The following is a 16,394-nucleotide window of genomic DNA, read 5'->3' as shown; positions in this document are numbered from 1 at the left end:
CTGGAACTCACTGTGTAGACAAAGCTGGCCTCAAACTTTTGAGTGCTGCCGTTAAAGGCATGTACTAACACTGCCTGACCTTTTATTCTCTTTATTTTTTAAAAATTATTTCAATTATGTATATGGAAGGGTATATTTGCATGAACACAAGTGCCCATAGAACTCCAAGGTGTCAGATGTCCCCTGGAGCTGTGGTTACAGGGAATTGTAAGCCCTCCGATGTGCTAGGAATCAAACTCAGGTCCCTTGGGAAGAACGGCACATGTTCTTAACCACTGAGCTATCTCTCTAGCCCCAAATATAAACCTTTAAACCAATTCTAATGGGCTGGTTAATGGTCCCATCCATTCACCCCAACTGGTTCTTTCTGATAAGCTGTACCTCATCCTGTACCAAACCATACAACCCAAGTCCTACGCTGTTGGATTCGCGCCTTCTCCTGCCTTCTCCCGCACATCCCTCTCCTTATTGATGGTGCCTACTTTCTGCCCACGAAACCCTGATCCCTACCTGTGAATCCACTTTCCACATCCAAGTCCTGCCCCTCAAAAAGCTGCCCACCACCGGTGTCCCTCCCACACCCGAATTTCTGCTACACTCGAAAAAGAGCCTAACAGCCCACACACGCATGCTCACAGCATTCATCCAATCAACAAGGATCCTGGTCGGCATGTGCGCAGCATTCATCCAATCAACGAGGCTCCTAGTTGAGACCTCCCTACTTAAATTCGCTTACCTCAGCCTCTCCTCGCAGTATTGAAGCAGAGCGTCGGTGGAACCGGAGGTCTTCCAGAAGGCCACTGAACCCGACCCGTGGTGTAAAGGTGATTATTTGTCGGGACAGTAAACTTGGTTCAGTCAAGGTTCTGGTGGGAAGAGGGGATGAATGTGAGGAAAAGTGTGTGGAGGAGGGGGAAGAGTGAAAAGGAAGGATTTTGAGAAGAAAAGGGAGAAGGAAGGAATAATGTAAGAGTGAAAGCGAAGGAAGTAGGGGAGGGACGTGAACCCTTGGGGAAGGCCTGGTCCCGGTCGCCATTTTATTTGTGAGACAAATCTCTGGCGTTGCTCAAAGCCACCAAAGCGGTTGGGAAACTTGCTGTGGTTACCGAGGGGATAATGGAGATGATGGTGTGCCTTGCTGTGCTTGCGAAGGGGAAAATTGAGGCGGTGGTGAATCTTGCTGAGCTTGCCGAGGGGGAATTGGAGGTTTGTCAAGGGGAAAATGGAGGCCGTGGACCTTGCAAAGTAGCCAACCACAAAATGGAGGCCATGGTGGACCTCGCTGAGGTTGCCGAGGGGAAAATGGAGGTTTTCCGAGGGGAAAATGGAGGCCGTGAACCTTGCAGAGGTAGCCAACAGCAAAATGGAGGCCGTTGTGGACCTTGCTGAGTTTGCTAGGGGAAAATGGAGGCGGTGAACCTTGCCGAGTTTGCTAGGGGAAAATGGAGGCAGTGGTGGACCTTGCTGGGCTTGCTGACAGGACAATGGAGATTTTCCGAGGGGAAAATGGAGGCCGTGAATCTTGCCGAGTTTGCTAGGGGAAAATGGAGGCAGTGGTGGACCTTGCTGGGCTTGCTGACAGGACAATGGAGATTTTCCGAGGGGAAAATGGAGGCCGTGAACCTTGCCGAGGTTGCCAGTGGCAAAATGGAGGCCGTGGTAACCCTTGCTGGGCTTGCCAAGGGGAAAATGGAGGCGGTGAACCTTGCCGAGGTCTCCAATGGCAAAATGGAGGCCTTGGTGAACCTTGCTGAGGTTGCTGAGGTGAAAATGGAAGCAGTGTTGAACCTTGCTGAACTTACTGAGGGGAAAATGGAGGTGGTGGTGAGCCTTGTGGTGCTTAGTTTTGCCGACGTCACGAACGGCAAGATGGAGGCTGTGGTGGACCTTGCTGAGCTTGCCTGGGGGAAAATAGAGGCGGTGGTGAGCCTTGTGGTGATTAGTCTTGCCAAGGTTGTCAACGGCAAAACAGAGGCCATGGAAACTTACTGAGGTTGCCGAGGGGGAAATGGAGGCGGTCGTGAACCTTGCTGAGCTTGCGGAAGGGGAAAATGGAGACGGTGGTAAACCTTGTGGTGGTTAGTCTTGCAGACATCGCCAGTGGCAAAATGGAGGCCATGGTGTACCTTGCTGAGTTTGCTGAGAGAAAAATGGAGGCTTGCCTAGGGGAAAAGAGAGGAGATGAACTTTGTCACTAACGCCAAAATGGAGGCCTCGGTAAATTTTGCTGAGGTCACCAACAGGAAAATGGAGATGGTGGTGAGTTTTATTGAGGTCTCGATGGGAAAATAGAGAGATACTGGTGAATCTTGCTGAGGTTGTTGAAAGGACCATGGGGGCAGTGGTGAACCTTGCTAGAGCAGCAGGAAAATGAAGGTGGTGGCGAACCTGGCAGAGGCTGCTAACAGGAAAATGGAGGTGGTTAAGCTTGTCGAGTATTCGGCCTTGCACAGGTTGAAGCCTGAGTGGAAGGAAGGAAAGCCTAGAGGAGTTTGGAGACCCTGGGAGCTGGGGCAGTGATGGATGAGGAGAACTTGGGAGAGACTATGGATAAGGAAGACCTGGCCAGGGGTAAAGTGCAAGGAGGAAATGGACGAAAAGAAGTTGGATAGGGAGAGGATGGAGATAGTGGGAGAGAATAGAAACTGGGAAAGGACTAGGAGTCAGAGCTGGATAGTAGAGGTTTGGGGAGTAGGGATTGGGATGAACAAGGAGGAAATACCTGGTGATGAGGAATTAGGAAGAGGAGGGGCTGTGGGGAAGTTGAACCAGAGGAGCTTAGCAGCAGAAGGAATTGGGGCACTGATAGATGAGTAAGAAGTTGAGAAAGGCTAGGAGAAAGACGATGGATAGGATGATGATCTGGGAAGAGACTAGGGATGAGGAAGACCTGACAGGGAATGAGAAGCAAGCAAAAAAATAGATGAGGGATGTATGGAGAAGCTGGGGAAAGGCTTAGGGTTCAGGAGCTGAGGAGGGATTGGGATGAAGGAGGAGAGCCGAGAGGGGATAGGAGAGAGGAGGAATTGGAAGATGGTAGGAGAAAGGAGTGAATCGGAGCTGGGGGTTATGAAAAGGAAAGATTAGGGGTGATGAGCTAGAGTGTGGGGGAAGGGCTAGGCATAAGGATGATCTGGGGAAAAGTGAGGAGCAAGGAGGAAATGGATGCTGAGGTGTTGTGGAAGGATGTGGAGAATCAGGGGAAGGCAGAGCATGAGTTGAAATTTGAAAGGAGCTAGATATGAGCAGGTACTCTGGAGAGGCTAGGAATAAAGGTAAGAAGGAATTAGGAGCCATGAAGATTTCAAGAGGGTGAGGAGTCTTTGGAAGACTGAAGGGATAACTATAGTTGGGTAGGTGTTTGCTAGATGTAGGAAGTCCTGAGGAAGAGTGAGAGGGAAAGAGGAGCTGGAAAGGAGCTTCAGCTAGCTGGAGGAGCTGAAGCTAGTTGAAGCTGAAAACAAACCTTTCGGGTTGAGTAGGAACTGACTAGAGATATTGGTTAAAGAAGAGTTGGGGAGAGGTAAGAAGCAAGGAGGAACTCAGGGTGAGGAGCTGGGCAGGGTCTAAAGACAAGGAAGACATAAGGAGGTATGAGGAACAAGGAGAAATGGGGGCCCCAGAGCTACTGGAACTAAAAATGGGAGGAGTTGGGGGTGAGGATGAGCTCAGAAGGGGCTGGGGTGAGGAGCTGGGCAGATGTAAGAAAAAAGGAGGAACTAGATTTTGGGAGTGGGGAATCTGGTGGTAAGTAGCTGGCAATGGGTTAGGAGGTTTAAGAAGCTAGGAGGGCATGAGGTAAGGAATACCTGGGGAAGGACTATAAGCAATAGTCCTACTGATGAGGATGGGCTATGAGGTTAGAAGGAGATGGGGAGAAGTTAAGGGGAAGGAGGAGTTGGGGGAAGGCTAGGAGCAAGGTGGAGCTATGATGGGAGGGTGATCTGGGGAGTGGCTGTAAGTGAGAATATGCTGAGGAGGTATAGGTAACAAGGAGGAAATGGAGTAAGGAGGGGCTTATAGTAGAATCTAGGGAGGTTTTAGGGATTAGATTTCTGATGGGGGTGCTGGATAGTGGATACAGGTGAGGGAGGAGGGTTGGGGAGGGTTAAGGGGAGGAGCACCTAGAAGCAAGGAGGCGTTAGGGGTTTGGGAAGAGCTTGTGGGGAAGAGAACCTGGGGGATGAGATGTAGAAAGGAGGAACTGAGATTAGTTAGAAGTAGGGAAGAACTAAGAGAAAAGGAGCCAGGGAGAAATTACTGGGGAGGGCTAAGGAATGAAGAGGAACTGGGAAGGGTGTGAGGTGAGGTAAAACTGGGGAGTGAATAGGGGTAAGGAAGACCTAGTGTGTTAGGAGAGATGGGAAGAGATTGGAAGGACAGAGTCGCTGGGGAGAGATGGAGTAGGAAGAAAGCAGAGGACAATGACAGGCTAGATTGAGTAGGGAGTGAATCCTTAGAAGTTGAAGCAGATTTGAAGGAATAAAAGCATGTAGGAGCTAGTGTCGAGGAGGAGCTCAGTGCCAGAAGGGAACTAGGGATGAATCAGGAGTGTGGGGCCCCAGAGCTCCTGGAGCTAAGTAGAGTTGGGCAGCTGGAAGTCGCAAAGGGTCCAGGGAAGAGGGTTCTAGGGGCCCTGGTAGAGTTTGGGGGTATGGAGGAGCTGCAGAGCAGGTGCAGTCCAAAATTGGGAAGGGAGAAAAAGACCAAAGAAATTCAAAGGGGACAGAGAATAGGAAGTGAGTGGGGAGGGCATGGCCTAGAATAACAAAGAATGGAAGAAACAGCTATTACTGTATAACCAAGATAGATTCAAACCAGTGAGTCTCTGGACTAAAGTTCCTGCATACTAGGATCAGAGGAATGTACTACCACATGGAACTTTTTCTGTTTTACTTTTGTAAGATAGGATCTTACTTTGTAGCCCAGGCTGGCCTAGTTTTGGTAAGCCTTAAAGTTGCAATCTTTTGCCCTTGCAGTCTTCAGTATCTCAATTTACCAAGACCTTCCTCCACTTTAGCGGTAGGGTCGTGCTTGGGAGGAACCAAGGGTTTCTTAATATGCCAGGCATGAACTGCACTGTTGAGCTACGTCCCCAGTGCTAAAAATTGTTCGCTTTTAATATTTATTTTGTTCAGAGCAGATTTTTGGCATGCTTGTGTTCTATTTTCCAGCAGTATATATCTTTGAAAATAACATACAAACATATATTTGCTCAAATTTATTAAGAACTAGCAAAAAGATGCATAAAACTCCGAACATTGAGTGAACGGGTATAAACATGGTCCAAGTTAAACCATCATTGCTTTAACTTCTTTTACATTTGACAATTGACACGTTGTTTACCTGAGATCCACTAAAGTAAGAAAACCAACAGTCTTCAAGTAAGAACATCTTGATTTTATGTTAATTTTCTAAGTTGATTTAAATAATAATGCCTTTGGATTTGAATGGCTTGAGTGATTTGTTTTTCTTATTGTGTTTAAAACAGAAAACATACAATTATGTTTCCCCATGGACGCAGGGACCCTGAAGAATTTGAAAGCACACCAACAGAGGAAGAGAATTTAACATTTTATCCTTTTGATGACGACTTTCAGCACCCCAGTGCTTCACAGAGGAGTGATGCTGAAGGTATAAGGTGTCAGATGTTGCGGGCTGGCAAGCTGCCTCAGGGGGTAGAAGTGTTTGCCCGGAGAGCTAGAGAGGACTTGAGTTTTATTCTCCAGAACCCACATAGTGGAAGCAAAGAATCTACTCGAGAAAGCTGTCCTCTGATTGCCACATTGATGTGTGTGTATACACATAATACTAACTTTTTTAAAAAAATGAAAGCTAACTGTTGAGTATTGATAATGTCTTCTAGTTCTTTTGTTTTGAACCTAATACACTGAAAATGTGTTAGTTTCTTCCATGTACTGTGCTCTCATCTGGTCTTCATATTCCCATATCTAAAAATTCTAGAAATCCACATAGTCTAGCTTTCGAAGTTCTAACATGTTAATCAATAAAATATGTAACTTGCTATATAATTTTATCCAAGAAAGACTTGGAAATTTGTTTCTATGAATGGCCATGAATTGTGGTCTGACTTCATCTAACTGTCAAAGAAAATTTTGTATTCATGTATCTAATACAAAACCTTAAGTTGTCAAATGTCTGTGAAAGAACATAAAATATACTGTTTCATTGCAATATCTTTTTTCTTCTTTTAGGTTTTTCAAGACAGGGTTTTTCTGTGTTACTGCCCTGGCTGTCTTGGACCTCTTTGCAGACTAGGCTGGCCTCAAATTGGCAGATCTGCCTGTCTCTGCCTCCAAGTGCTGGGATTAAAAATGTGCACTACCATAACTGGCTTAATTTCACTTTCTTAAAATAACATTCAATTTCAAAAGTGTTTTTCTTTTTCTTTTCCTTGTCAACAGAACTGAGTTCAACATCTGATTCACATGGAAAGAAAAGTCCTTTAGAACTGTTTACAGATCCAGGGTAAAATATTAAATGATTATGTTTGTCGAATAATGTACTTCAAGAAATGTTTGCTTTATGTAACAAGTAGCATACATAAAATATATGACATTTGCTATTTCTAAGCTATTCTACCTCATGAATCCTTAAACAGTGTGTGATATCCACCAGAATGTTTTATGCATGCTTAGGAAATGCTCTATTACTGAACTACAGTGCCAGCTTTAATAATTTTTTAAAAATGTGGTTTCTTCATAGGGAAAAGGTAGAGGTTATTCTTGGAAATATTGGAGGTATGTTTTTGGATATCTTTAATTTTTTACAAAATTGTTTAAAACTACATAAAAATTTGCATAAAATACGTTAGCAGTGCATTCTATATCTGTTCTTCGGTGCATTGTTTTCATAAGATTTTTCGTAAATATTTGACTAGCATCATAGATGTCCTTCCTTAAATGTTTCCATAGTAAGAAAAGTAAAAACGATGTTTTTAGACATATGTGACTTTAATGGAATTTCAGAAGAAAATAGGAAATGTCTTTATATATCTTTGAACAGATGAAGTGATGTAATATTTCTGTATATCAGTTCCTTCTTTTACTGTCTGTATTAGTTTTTTAATTCAATTTATTTCTTAAGATTTATACTGTAGTCCTTTCTTTAGAGCAGACAGTATAAAATTGAAGCTTCTAAAATAACCCCTTGTTATTATTTTCATTCTAATAAATTATATATAATGTGAAACTTTGATAAACAGTAAGAAATTTAAAATGTGAGCCAAAAAATCCTTGTGTTTTAAGAACAATGTTAAGGATCAGTTATACTAGTTTCTTGAAGAGAATATTCACTGTTGTTTACTTTGTTTTGAGAAAGTCTTAGTATGGGGCTGGCGTTAACACTGTAGATTATCGGATTTAACCTCACAGATGTTGGCATTATAGAGACAGACAAAGCCAACCAAGGGGACAGTACTCTTTTTAAAAAGTTCATAGATGAAATGGCTCAGTGGTTAAGAGCACTGGCTGATCTTCTAGAGGAATCCAGTTTGATTCTCAGCATGCCCATGATGGTTCACAGCCATCTGTAACTTTAGTCCAAGGGGATCCAGTGCCTTCTTTTGGCCTCAGTGGGAACCAGGTTCGTGGTGCACTGGACTAGATGTAGCCAACCCTTCCTCACACATACAAAATTAGTTAATATTAGACCCCTTTAAGTATTACTTCTATAATCAACATTTTTGGAAGAAGTACATGTTTTATAGTCTGTTGTTTTGTCTATGTATTATAGCTGCTGAGATCATCTCTTTCATATATTTATTATAGGAAACAATTTTTATTTAGCTGATGAATGATAAATTATTGATATAATAGAGTTTTGCTATGGTTACTAAAAGTAACTGGTGAAAGGAAGATTTTTTTTCCTTATTGAGTTACAGTTTAATTGTGCAGCTCTGGGTGGCCTGGAACTTGGTATGTAGGCCAGGCTGGCCACAGATTGAATTAGTGGTGTATACTACCATTCTTGGCTACCACAGAATATTTGACATTTAAATTTTTGTATGAACTGTTTGCTGCACATCAGGGTAAAAATGCCCTATACAAGTGTTATGAAATATAAAGGATAACCAAAGCATACTAAAAAGACAAGCTAGGCAAGCAAGCGCCAACTGAACAACAGCCCCAGCTATTCATTGGCAGTTTCTTTTACAAGTAATTTTAATAATTGAATTACCTTTTTTGGTTTTTAGTGGCAGGGTTTCTCTGTGGCTTTGTGTCTCCTGGAACTCACTCTGTAGACCAGGTTGGCCTGAAACTGACTGCCTCTGCCTCTGAGGTGCTAGGTTTAACCTTTTTTAGATCTATTTTTAATAAACTTATTTCATTTTGTTCTCTCACACATGCCCTTCCAGTATAAAATGTTTTCTAAATTTTTATTTAATTCTTATTTCATAGTTCCCCCTTTGTTTTGTTTATTAGTTCATTTTTATCATCTCTCTAAACATTATCAGTTTAAGAAGCCTGATTGTGATGTGGTTGCTCAAAATGATTGGGATCAGAAATGTTTCAGATTTCAAAGTTTTAAATTTGGAATGTTTTCATAGAACTTGCTGATAGAACAGACCTGGTCAGGAAATGCAAAATACCAGATGTTCAAAGTATGAAATTTGTGTGCTATCATGTTGACAGTATTTTAAAATGTAGTTGTAAATGACTTTGCTATTGATGAATGTACATTACTCAAATTTGTAATTATTTGAATATGTAGGAACAGAATAATTTTCTTTGTTGAATTCTAATCAACATTAATTTTTAATATAGTTGACATTAACCGTGCTCTTAGTGCTAAGAGACAAAGATTGGAGACAACTGCCAGACAGTCTTTTGCGGGAGTTGAGCAGAAAATGAAAGAAGTTTGGAACTCACATGAAGATGCAATGTAAGTTTTTTAAGAACCATGTTTATATCAATTTTTTTTTGTTCTTTTTTTCGGAGCTGGGGACCGAACCCAGGGCCTTGAGCTTCCTAGGTAAGCGCTCTACCACTGAGCTAAATCCCCAGCCCCCAATTTTTAATGTATACTAATATAAATCACGCAAGAAAAATGATATCATCTTCTGTTTATTTGTGAGTCTAGTGAGTTGAGTTTTCTTTAGGAAGGTAACTCTGTGACCTTCTGCCTTCATAGAAGCCAGTGAAGATCACATTTTTCTCCTTTAAGTAACAATTGAGGTTTATTACTCCTAGGTATTCACTCCTGAAATTAGTTTGATAAATTTTAGATGAATAGAATCTAATAATTGTTAGCTAGTTAGCCATGGCTGACAATGTAAAGAAAGGTCAAGAAGATGTTAAACACCTAGATATTGTTTTCTACTAAATTCTGGCTGTGCCAAAATGGGGAGTGGGGAAATTAGTGAAATGTTTGTATTCATAAATCATTTGATATTTTCATGAGAATCTACATTCAGTAAAAAATAAAAATTAAACTATTTAGAAATAATAATTTTTTAAAATTGATGCGTATGATAAAACTTGCCTAGTTTTCAAAAGCTGCTACATAAGAGGAACATTTATGTTAGAAAAAAATACTTCTGGAATCAATATAAATCTAATTTTCCTTCTGAAGTTTCCATCAAAAGATTTAACTGTTATTTCCTCTTTATACTGTGATAGTATGTCAATTCAATTTTGTCTCAAATATTGTTTTCATGATAGTATAAGAAGTAGCATTACTATTGAATGTTGTTTTCATAATAGTATGAAGCAAAACATTACTATGTTTTACAGGGCACAGCTTAATGAAGAGTCTGCTCAGGCATTTGCAAATCTGTTTGAGCGATGGGATGCGGATTTTAAGAAATTTCGAGAACAATATGAGAAACTAGTGGTTGGTATCTCATTTGCAATTAATCTATTATATGTAAAGCTTAAGTAAGAACTGTGAAGCTATTTGAGTTGAATGAAAAACATCCAGGCTTGTTTAGAGATTGAAATGTCCAAGAATGAGTAATGTCTTCAAGTTGATTTCCTACCTTGTGTAGGGGTTATTTTAGGATTCTGATGAAGGGGAAAAATAGCATGTGAGGGGTAAAAGAGTATCCCCACTTAGACATAAGGCTCACTAAAGGAAAAATACTAAGGGCAGTCGTCTTAAAGTGTCTTTTTCTGAGTTTAGAATAGTATTGTTTTTTAAATTTAAAGTTTGAGGTTTTAAGCTGTACCTCAGAGGGAGGTACACCCTTGCACATATGTGGCCCACAGCTACAACCAGCTCTTACCAAATTGTTAATAAAGTTTTTTTTCTTTTGTATTTGTAGAATGATTTTCAAGAGGAGGAGAAGAATTTTCAACAATCTAGACTTATTCAGAACCAGAGACTGAGAACAATTAAACAAGTACATGAACAATTCTTACAGGTAATGTTATGTTCCTTAAAATAAAATGCACATTTTCCTTACCAGAATATGATAATTTCCATTTTGAATTGTTTCTAATTGATGTGATAATTAGATCTGTAGCATTCTAATTGTTTCATGGTGGTTATTAAAGACAGAAGATGGTAAGTTGTGAATTTTCTATAGATATATACTTGACCTGTAGTATAGCCATACTTCAAGCTTAGTCATTGTTTTTTACTGAAAATCCAAAGTTTACATATCATTTCTATGCTCTTTGTCTTTGTAATCCCAGTATACATTAAATAAGAAAGGCTTGAAATAGATCTTCTCAAAGATTCAAGGCAAAAGATTCCCTGGAACTGGAGTTAAAGTTGTGAGCTGCCTTGTGGGTGCTAGGAATCAAACCCAGGTCCTCTGGGAGAGCAGCTAGTACTGTTAAACTGCCTAGTCATCTCTCTAGCCTCAGGAAGAAGCCAAATCAAGTTAAACCCTTTTTTGAAATTTAGTAGGGAATTATCTTCTGGTATGTTAGATTTAGCAATGGCTAAAATAACTTAATATATCAAATTATAATCATGTTAGCCCAGAACTTAACAGTTAAAGATTAAAAGTTGGTGCTTGAGAATTAAGCATATGCTGGTAAATTGAGATATAAACAATAATTTTAAAATAAGTATTTTAAAGAACTTTTGCTTCTACCCAAGTTATTTTATGTTTACAAATACAGTTGTTGCCAGTTTGCTCTACTGTTCCCTGAAAACAATTTGTTAATTGGTACCAATAAAAGTATCTTCTAGATAATATCGTCAAATATTACTATTAGGAACTTTAGTATAATTTTTAATTTTCATACCCATGTTTTCACATTCAGTAACTACTAAAATTCTACCATTTTTAATCTCAGTAGTACTTCATTATTTCTTTAACTCTTACTTCACAAATAGATTATGTTAATATTCTTATGATCCTTTGCTCATCCTTCTTATGAAAACTGTTTTTACTATTCTTCAGTCCATGCTTCATAGCCTTGCCATATTATATTTTTAAAACATGTCTTTTTTTCCTATAAATCTATTAACTTCCCATTTTCTGTTCTGAAGAAACCCCATAACATGAATCTCTTTTGAGGTTACATTTATTCTAATTATCCATTAATACACATACCTTTCTACATATTCATTTTCTCTGTATCTCTGGATATGCTATTCTCCCTCTCCTTTAAATATTGAACTCCTTTTCATTAATTCAGATAAGTTCCTTCATCACACACACAAAGTGGAAGCATTTCCCACTTTATATTTATAGGCAGCTGCATTTTCATTCCCAATATAAAGTTTGTGTGTTATTTCAGTTTAAATTTTTATTTTCTCTTGGAAAAAGGGAGCAAATTGTACACTATCGTCTTTTATTTTCTTCATAGAACTTAACATGGTATTTGTCACTTGGTTAGTGATTTATCTCAGTGAAAAATGATTAGAAAATATTTAAAATATCATTTTAAATGGATAGCAGACACATGTAATATTTATTAGTGCTGAAGAAATTCAGACAGAAGGATGGATGGACAGTTGGAAGGTAGCCTGAGCCTGGTTAATATAGTGAAATACTGTCTTACAAAGTAGAAATAGAAATTTTGCTATTAATTACTTGAAAAAATATCCATTTTTGTAGATTATTTTCCCTTTTAGTAAATTCATGTCACATTATGTCAAACTGACGTTTGGTCTTAAGTAGATTATACACTGATGGTTGAGAAAATTACTGAATTATTCACAATTACTATAATGTTTGCTAAGAAGACCCAGCTTTGTTTCTATATTTATATTTTTCTTAAGAAAAAGTGTATGTATTGCACAGACTAGCTTTCAAGCTCTCAGTCCTCCAGTTATGCTTGCAAACTTTGTGATCCTTGCCCAAGTCTTCCCTCTCCTCCCCCCAACTTGACCTTAATATTCCCTCAAACCATTTTTGAGCAGAGAATGTCATTGGATCTTCTATAATTATATTTGACTGACATCAAGTTAGGAACTTGGATCTTCTTGTATTGGGATTTTTTTTTACTTGAAATAATGTGTATTCAATATTTAAAATTTACTTTAGAAATTTTCTTTGAAAATTTTACAACTTGAGGTGAAAAGATAATACTATGGGGATAAACTAGCCTTTTGTATTTTAGAATTTGGAAGACCTGGAGAAGAGGAATGATGATCTGCTTACTGGGACACAGAGTGAACTTAAAGAGGAAATAAATAAGCTGCGGAGAAAAATTATGAAAGAATGTGTAAGTTGTATTTCAAACCTGAAAAATGAATTATTGAAAGCACTTCCTGATGGATGACTATCACTAAAATAATGTCCTGTCCTTTCCATCCCCTCTCTCCTCTCTCTCTCTTTATATAGTAAAAGCAGGGGATGGCGAATGTTCATCACTCTTTCCAGTCCATACTCTTTTGATGGGAAGAATATTTGAAGAAAGAAATTAAACTGAAACGATACAGTTCAAGTGTCAGCTAGGAGCCATGCTTTAAGACAAGTATTAGTATAAATGATAAGATCTTTAGTCACTAGTTTGTTTCTCTTATCCTTTATTTAGAATAAAATCCAGTTGTTAGTATCAACTATTACTGTATGTCAAGGATTTACCTCTTTTGTAATACAGTGAATTCTTCTTTATGACACTGTGGAGATTTTTCAATAAAAATGATTAAAGGTTGGATATTGGCTTTAGTATATTTATAACTCCCAAAGGCACAAAGTTTCAGGTATAGAAAGTTATGTTGGTTTTATTTTATTTATTTTTCTGGCAACGTCTTAGCATGTTTGCCATGATGGTGTCTAATATTGAACCAAAAAGAAACTTAGCTATAATCTCAGGGAGTCCTGGAACCCCAGCCTCCAGAGCACCCGAGATCACAGGCGGGGCAGCACTATGCCTACTTTACATGACTCTTGAAAGAAAACACTTCCAATCCATTTTATATACTTATTAAATTGCTTGGTCCATTCTAAGAAAATGTATTAAAGAGCTTGAGTTCATGTTTTGGCATTAAACAGTTAAGACATTAATCAAACTGACTATATATACTAGGTGTTGCTTTGCTTTTGTTTTTGTTTTTTGAGACACAGTCTTGCTTTGCAGCATTGCTTGGCCTGCAACTTGCCATGTAGACAAAGTTGGCCTCAAACTCATACTCAAACTGCCTCTGCTTCCTAAGTGCTAGGTTTAAAGACATATACCTGCATGCCTTGCCTTTAAGACAGTCACAAATTTCATTTCCATGGGGCATCAAAATGCCATTGGGATTGGTCTCCTGTTAAATAGCGCATGTCCTTAGCACTGATTGAGTAATGATTATCACGATTATGAAATAGTAATGATTATTATGAAGGCAGGGCATCATAGAAGCACATGCTTTACTCCCAGCATTCAGGAATCAGAGTCATGCAGATCTATGGAGTTTGAAGCCAGGTTTGTCTACCTAAAGCCATTTCCAGGACAGCCAGGGCTACAAAGTGAAGCCCTGTCTCAAAGTTTAGAAAAGGCTATCATGACTATAGCTACGTTTTTACTGTTTAAGGATGAGGTACCTATCTTCAAAGATAAGTTTTCAACTGATGGAAACAGATGCAGAGACTCACAGACAAATACTATACAGAGTTTGGGGGATCCTGCGGAAGATGGGGGAGGAAAGATTATAGGAACCAAAGGGGTGAAGGTCATCACAAGAAAACACACAAAATCAACTAACCTGGGCTCGTTTGTGGCTCACTGAGACTGAGCCTACAACTAGGGAGCCTGCATGGGCCTGACCTGGGTCCTCTGTGCATATGTTACAGCTGTGTAGCTTGATCATCTTGTGTGACTCCTGACAGTGGGAGCAGGGGCTGTGTCTAACTGTTGCCTGCCTTTGGAACCCTTTCCTATTACTGGGTTGCATTGTCTAGCATTAGTAGAAGAGGAGATCTTACAGCAACTTGATGTGCCATGGCTGCTGGATATCCATGGGAGGCCTGCCCTTTTCTGAAGAGAAACAGAGTGGATTGGGGGAGGGGAGTGGTGGAGGCAGGAACTGAGAGGAAAGGAGGGAGGGGAAACTGTGGTCTAGATGTAAAATAAAGTTTCCTAGAGTAACATTTCAAACACTTGAATATTAATGTTATCAGATATTTCCAAGTTTTGCTTTTACATTCATGATCCAATATGAACAGTTTTAATAACTTGCCTTTTTAAATGTGCATTTTGAGCCAGGAGGCCTTGGTTCTCACCTTTAATTCTCAGCAGTAGGGAGGCAGAGGGAAGTGGCTCTCTGAGTTGTAAGGCCAGCCTAGACTACAGAGCAAGTTCTAGGACACGCAGGGCTACACAGAGAAACCCTGTCTCTAAAAAGCAAAACAAACAAGCAAAAAAACCCGAAAAACAAAAAATCATTTTTCCAGAGAAACTTTACAAAAAATGTGGTTTAATAAATGTGAAACTTTAAACATATTTTTAGAATTCGTGGGTTAAACTCATTGAGTTGACATTGCTCTCAATGAATCATTTGGAACAACTCCTTAAATTCTATTTTTTGCTCTTATAACCCACCCTCATCTTACAACTTAAATGACTTGTATAGCTTATATAGAAAGAAATTAATCTTTCACCATTAGTGCATAATTAGATTAAGAGAACAGTTTCATTCCTTTTTGTGTATGTGGTTCTGGGATCCTTCTAATGTCTTGTCTTCCTCTTGTACTGGAGGGAATCTCTCAGGTCACCCATGACATAAAGGCCAGGTTCCTTTCATTGCTAAGAATTGAGCAAGACACATGGTAATAGTAGTATCTAGACTTACTAGAAGTAAACATAAAAGCATAAGCTCGGCTGCACAGAACAGGAATGGCCTGAATAAGTAGGTGTGTAGCTCGAGAACCCCATTTGACATGTCCAAATGCTTTTTACTACAAAAGAGAAAGTACAGGTTCTCTAAAAAGGGTGGACCCTTCGTTGGCTGCTCACGTGATTACTGTTCTTTGCTGGAGGGTTTTGTACGATCCTTAGGGCAGTCAAAGAGATGCTTTTTTCCAGTTATTGTAATCTCCTTGGGACTCATGGTCAAGTGTGGCTGGCCCTATTTCCCTGCCTCATTTTCCATGGGCTATATTTACAATATGAAATAGGAATTGTAAATACTAATCAAGGTTCTAAGGTGTTCTTTATGTTTCAAATTTTACTGATCGTTACAGAGGTGAAATAAGTACTTCAGATACAGAAAACTTATTCTCTGTGTACTTTGTTCACACAGGTATACTTTTCCTTTTAAGGTATATTGTCTTTCTTCACTGTGCCTGTTCGTCCTATATAGAGAGTACATGCTTCTTACTCCCCTCATTTATCAGCGAACATAGGGCATATGAACAGTCCATAGCTGAAGAAATGCTCCCTTTTTTCAGCAAATCTGCTTTCCTTTTTTCCTCTCCTGAGCCAACTTAAATGGCAACTTTTAAAGAGCTATTTGCTATGTCCCTACCACACCCTTCCTGTGACATTGCCCCCAGGTAGGTAATAAGGCCTTTCCCAAATGAACCCCCAGACAGTTGTGTCATGTGCTGGAGACATTCCTGTATGGAGTAAGAGTATGTTGTAGGGCATTGTCTGTGACTGTCTTCTTGAATAGTATGCCCTACTGCAAGAATGGAGCCATGTAAATGCTAACGCCACCATGTAAATGGCCACTTGTTATCTGGTCAGCTGAGCATCCAGTCTCTTAAATCTCCAAACCACCTAAATAGCAATTTAGGGAGTAACTACATAAAGGGGTACATATTATGTAGTACAGTATACTGGTTCAAGATATAGGTGAAAGTACCTGGAATAGTTTACTGCCAAATATTCCTGGGGTCATGAACCTAAGAAACAGTGGTGTGAGCCAAGTTCCATTAAAACCTGGACATGTGTGCTTTTGATTTCATTCCAATATCTAGATCACAGCCTAATACATAACACATAGTTATTAAGAATTTACTTAAGATAAACCAGTTCATTCCT

General features: G+C 39.4%; 1 protein-coding gene across 1 annotated transcript; it reads left to right on the top strand.

Moving 5' to 3' along the window:
* Nucleotides 1-753: 753 nt before the first annotated feature.
* On the top strand, nucleotides 754-13,080 carry Fam9b (family with sequence similarity 9, member B). Its single transcript, NM_001408910.1, has 9 exons — nucleotides 754-824; nucleotides 5,492-5,634; nucleotides 6,426-6,489; nucleotides 6,727-6,761; nucleotides 8,787-8,904; nucleotides 9,756-9,855; nucleotides 10,286-10,384; nucleotides 12,543-12,647; nucleotides 12,767-13,080. Exons 2-9 carry the CDS (start codon nucleotides 5,505-5,507, stop codon nucleotides 12,767-12,769), a joined length of 654 nt encoding a protein of 217 aa, NP_001395839.1. The 5' UTR covers nucleotides 754-824; nucleotides 5,492-5,504; the 3' UTR covers nucleotides 12,770-13,080.
* Nucleotides 13,081-16,394: the final 3,314 nt, after the last annotated feature.

Source organism: Rattus norvegicus, chromosome X (genome assembly GCF_021556685.1).
Source record: "Rattus norvegicus strain SHRSP/BbbUtx chromosome X, alternate assembly SHRSP_T2T, whole genome shotgun sequence".
Taxonomy (NCBI): Eukaryota; Metazoa; Chordata; class Mammalia; order Rodentia; family Muridae; genus Rattus; species Rattus norvegicus.
Note: the sequence above shows the minus strand (reverse complement) of the source record. Positions and strands in the feature narration are given on the sequence as shown.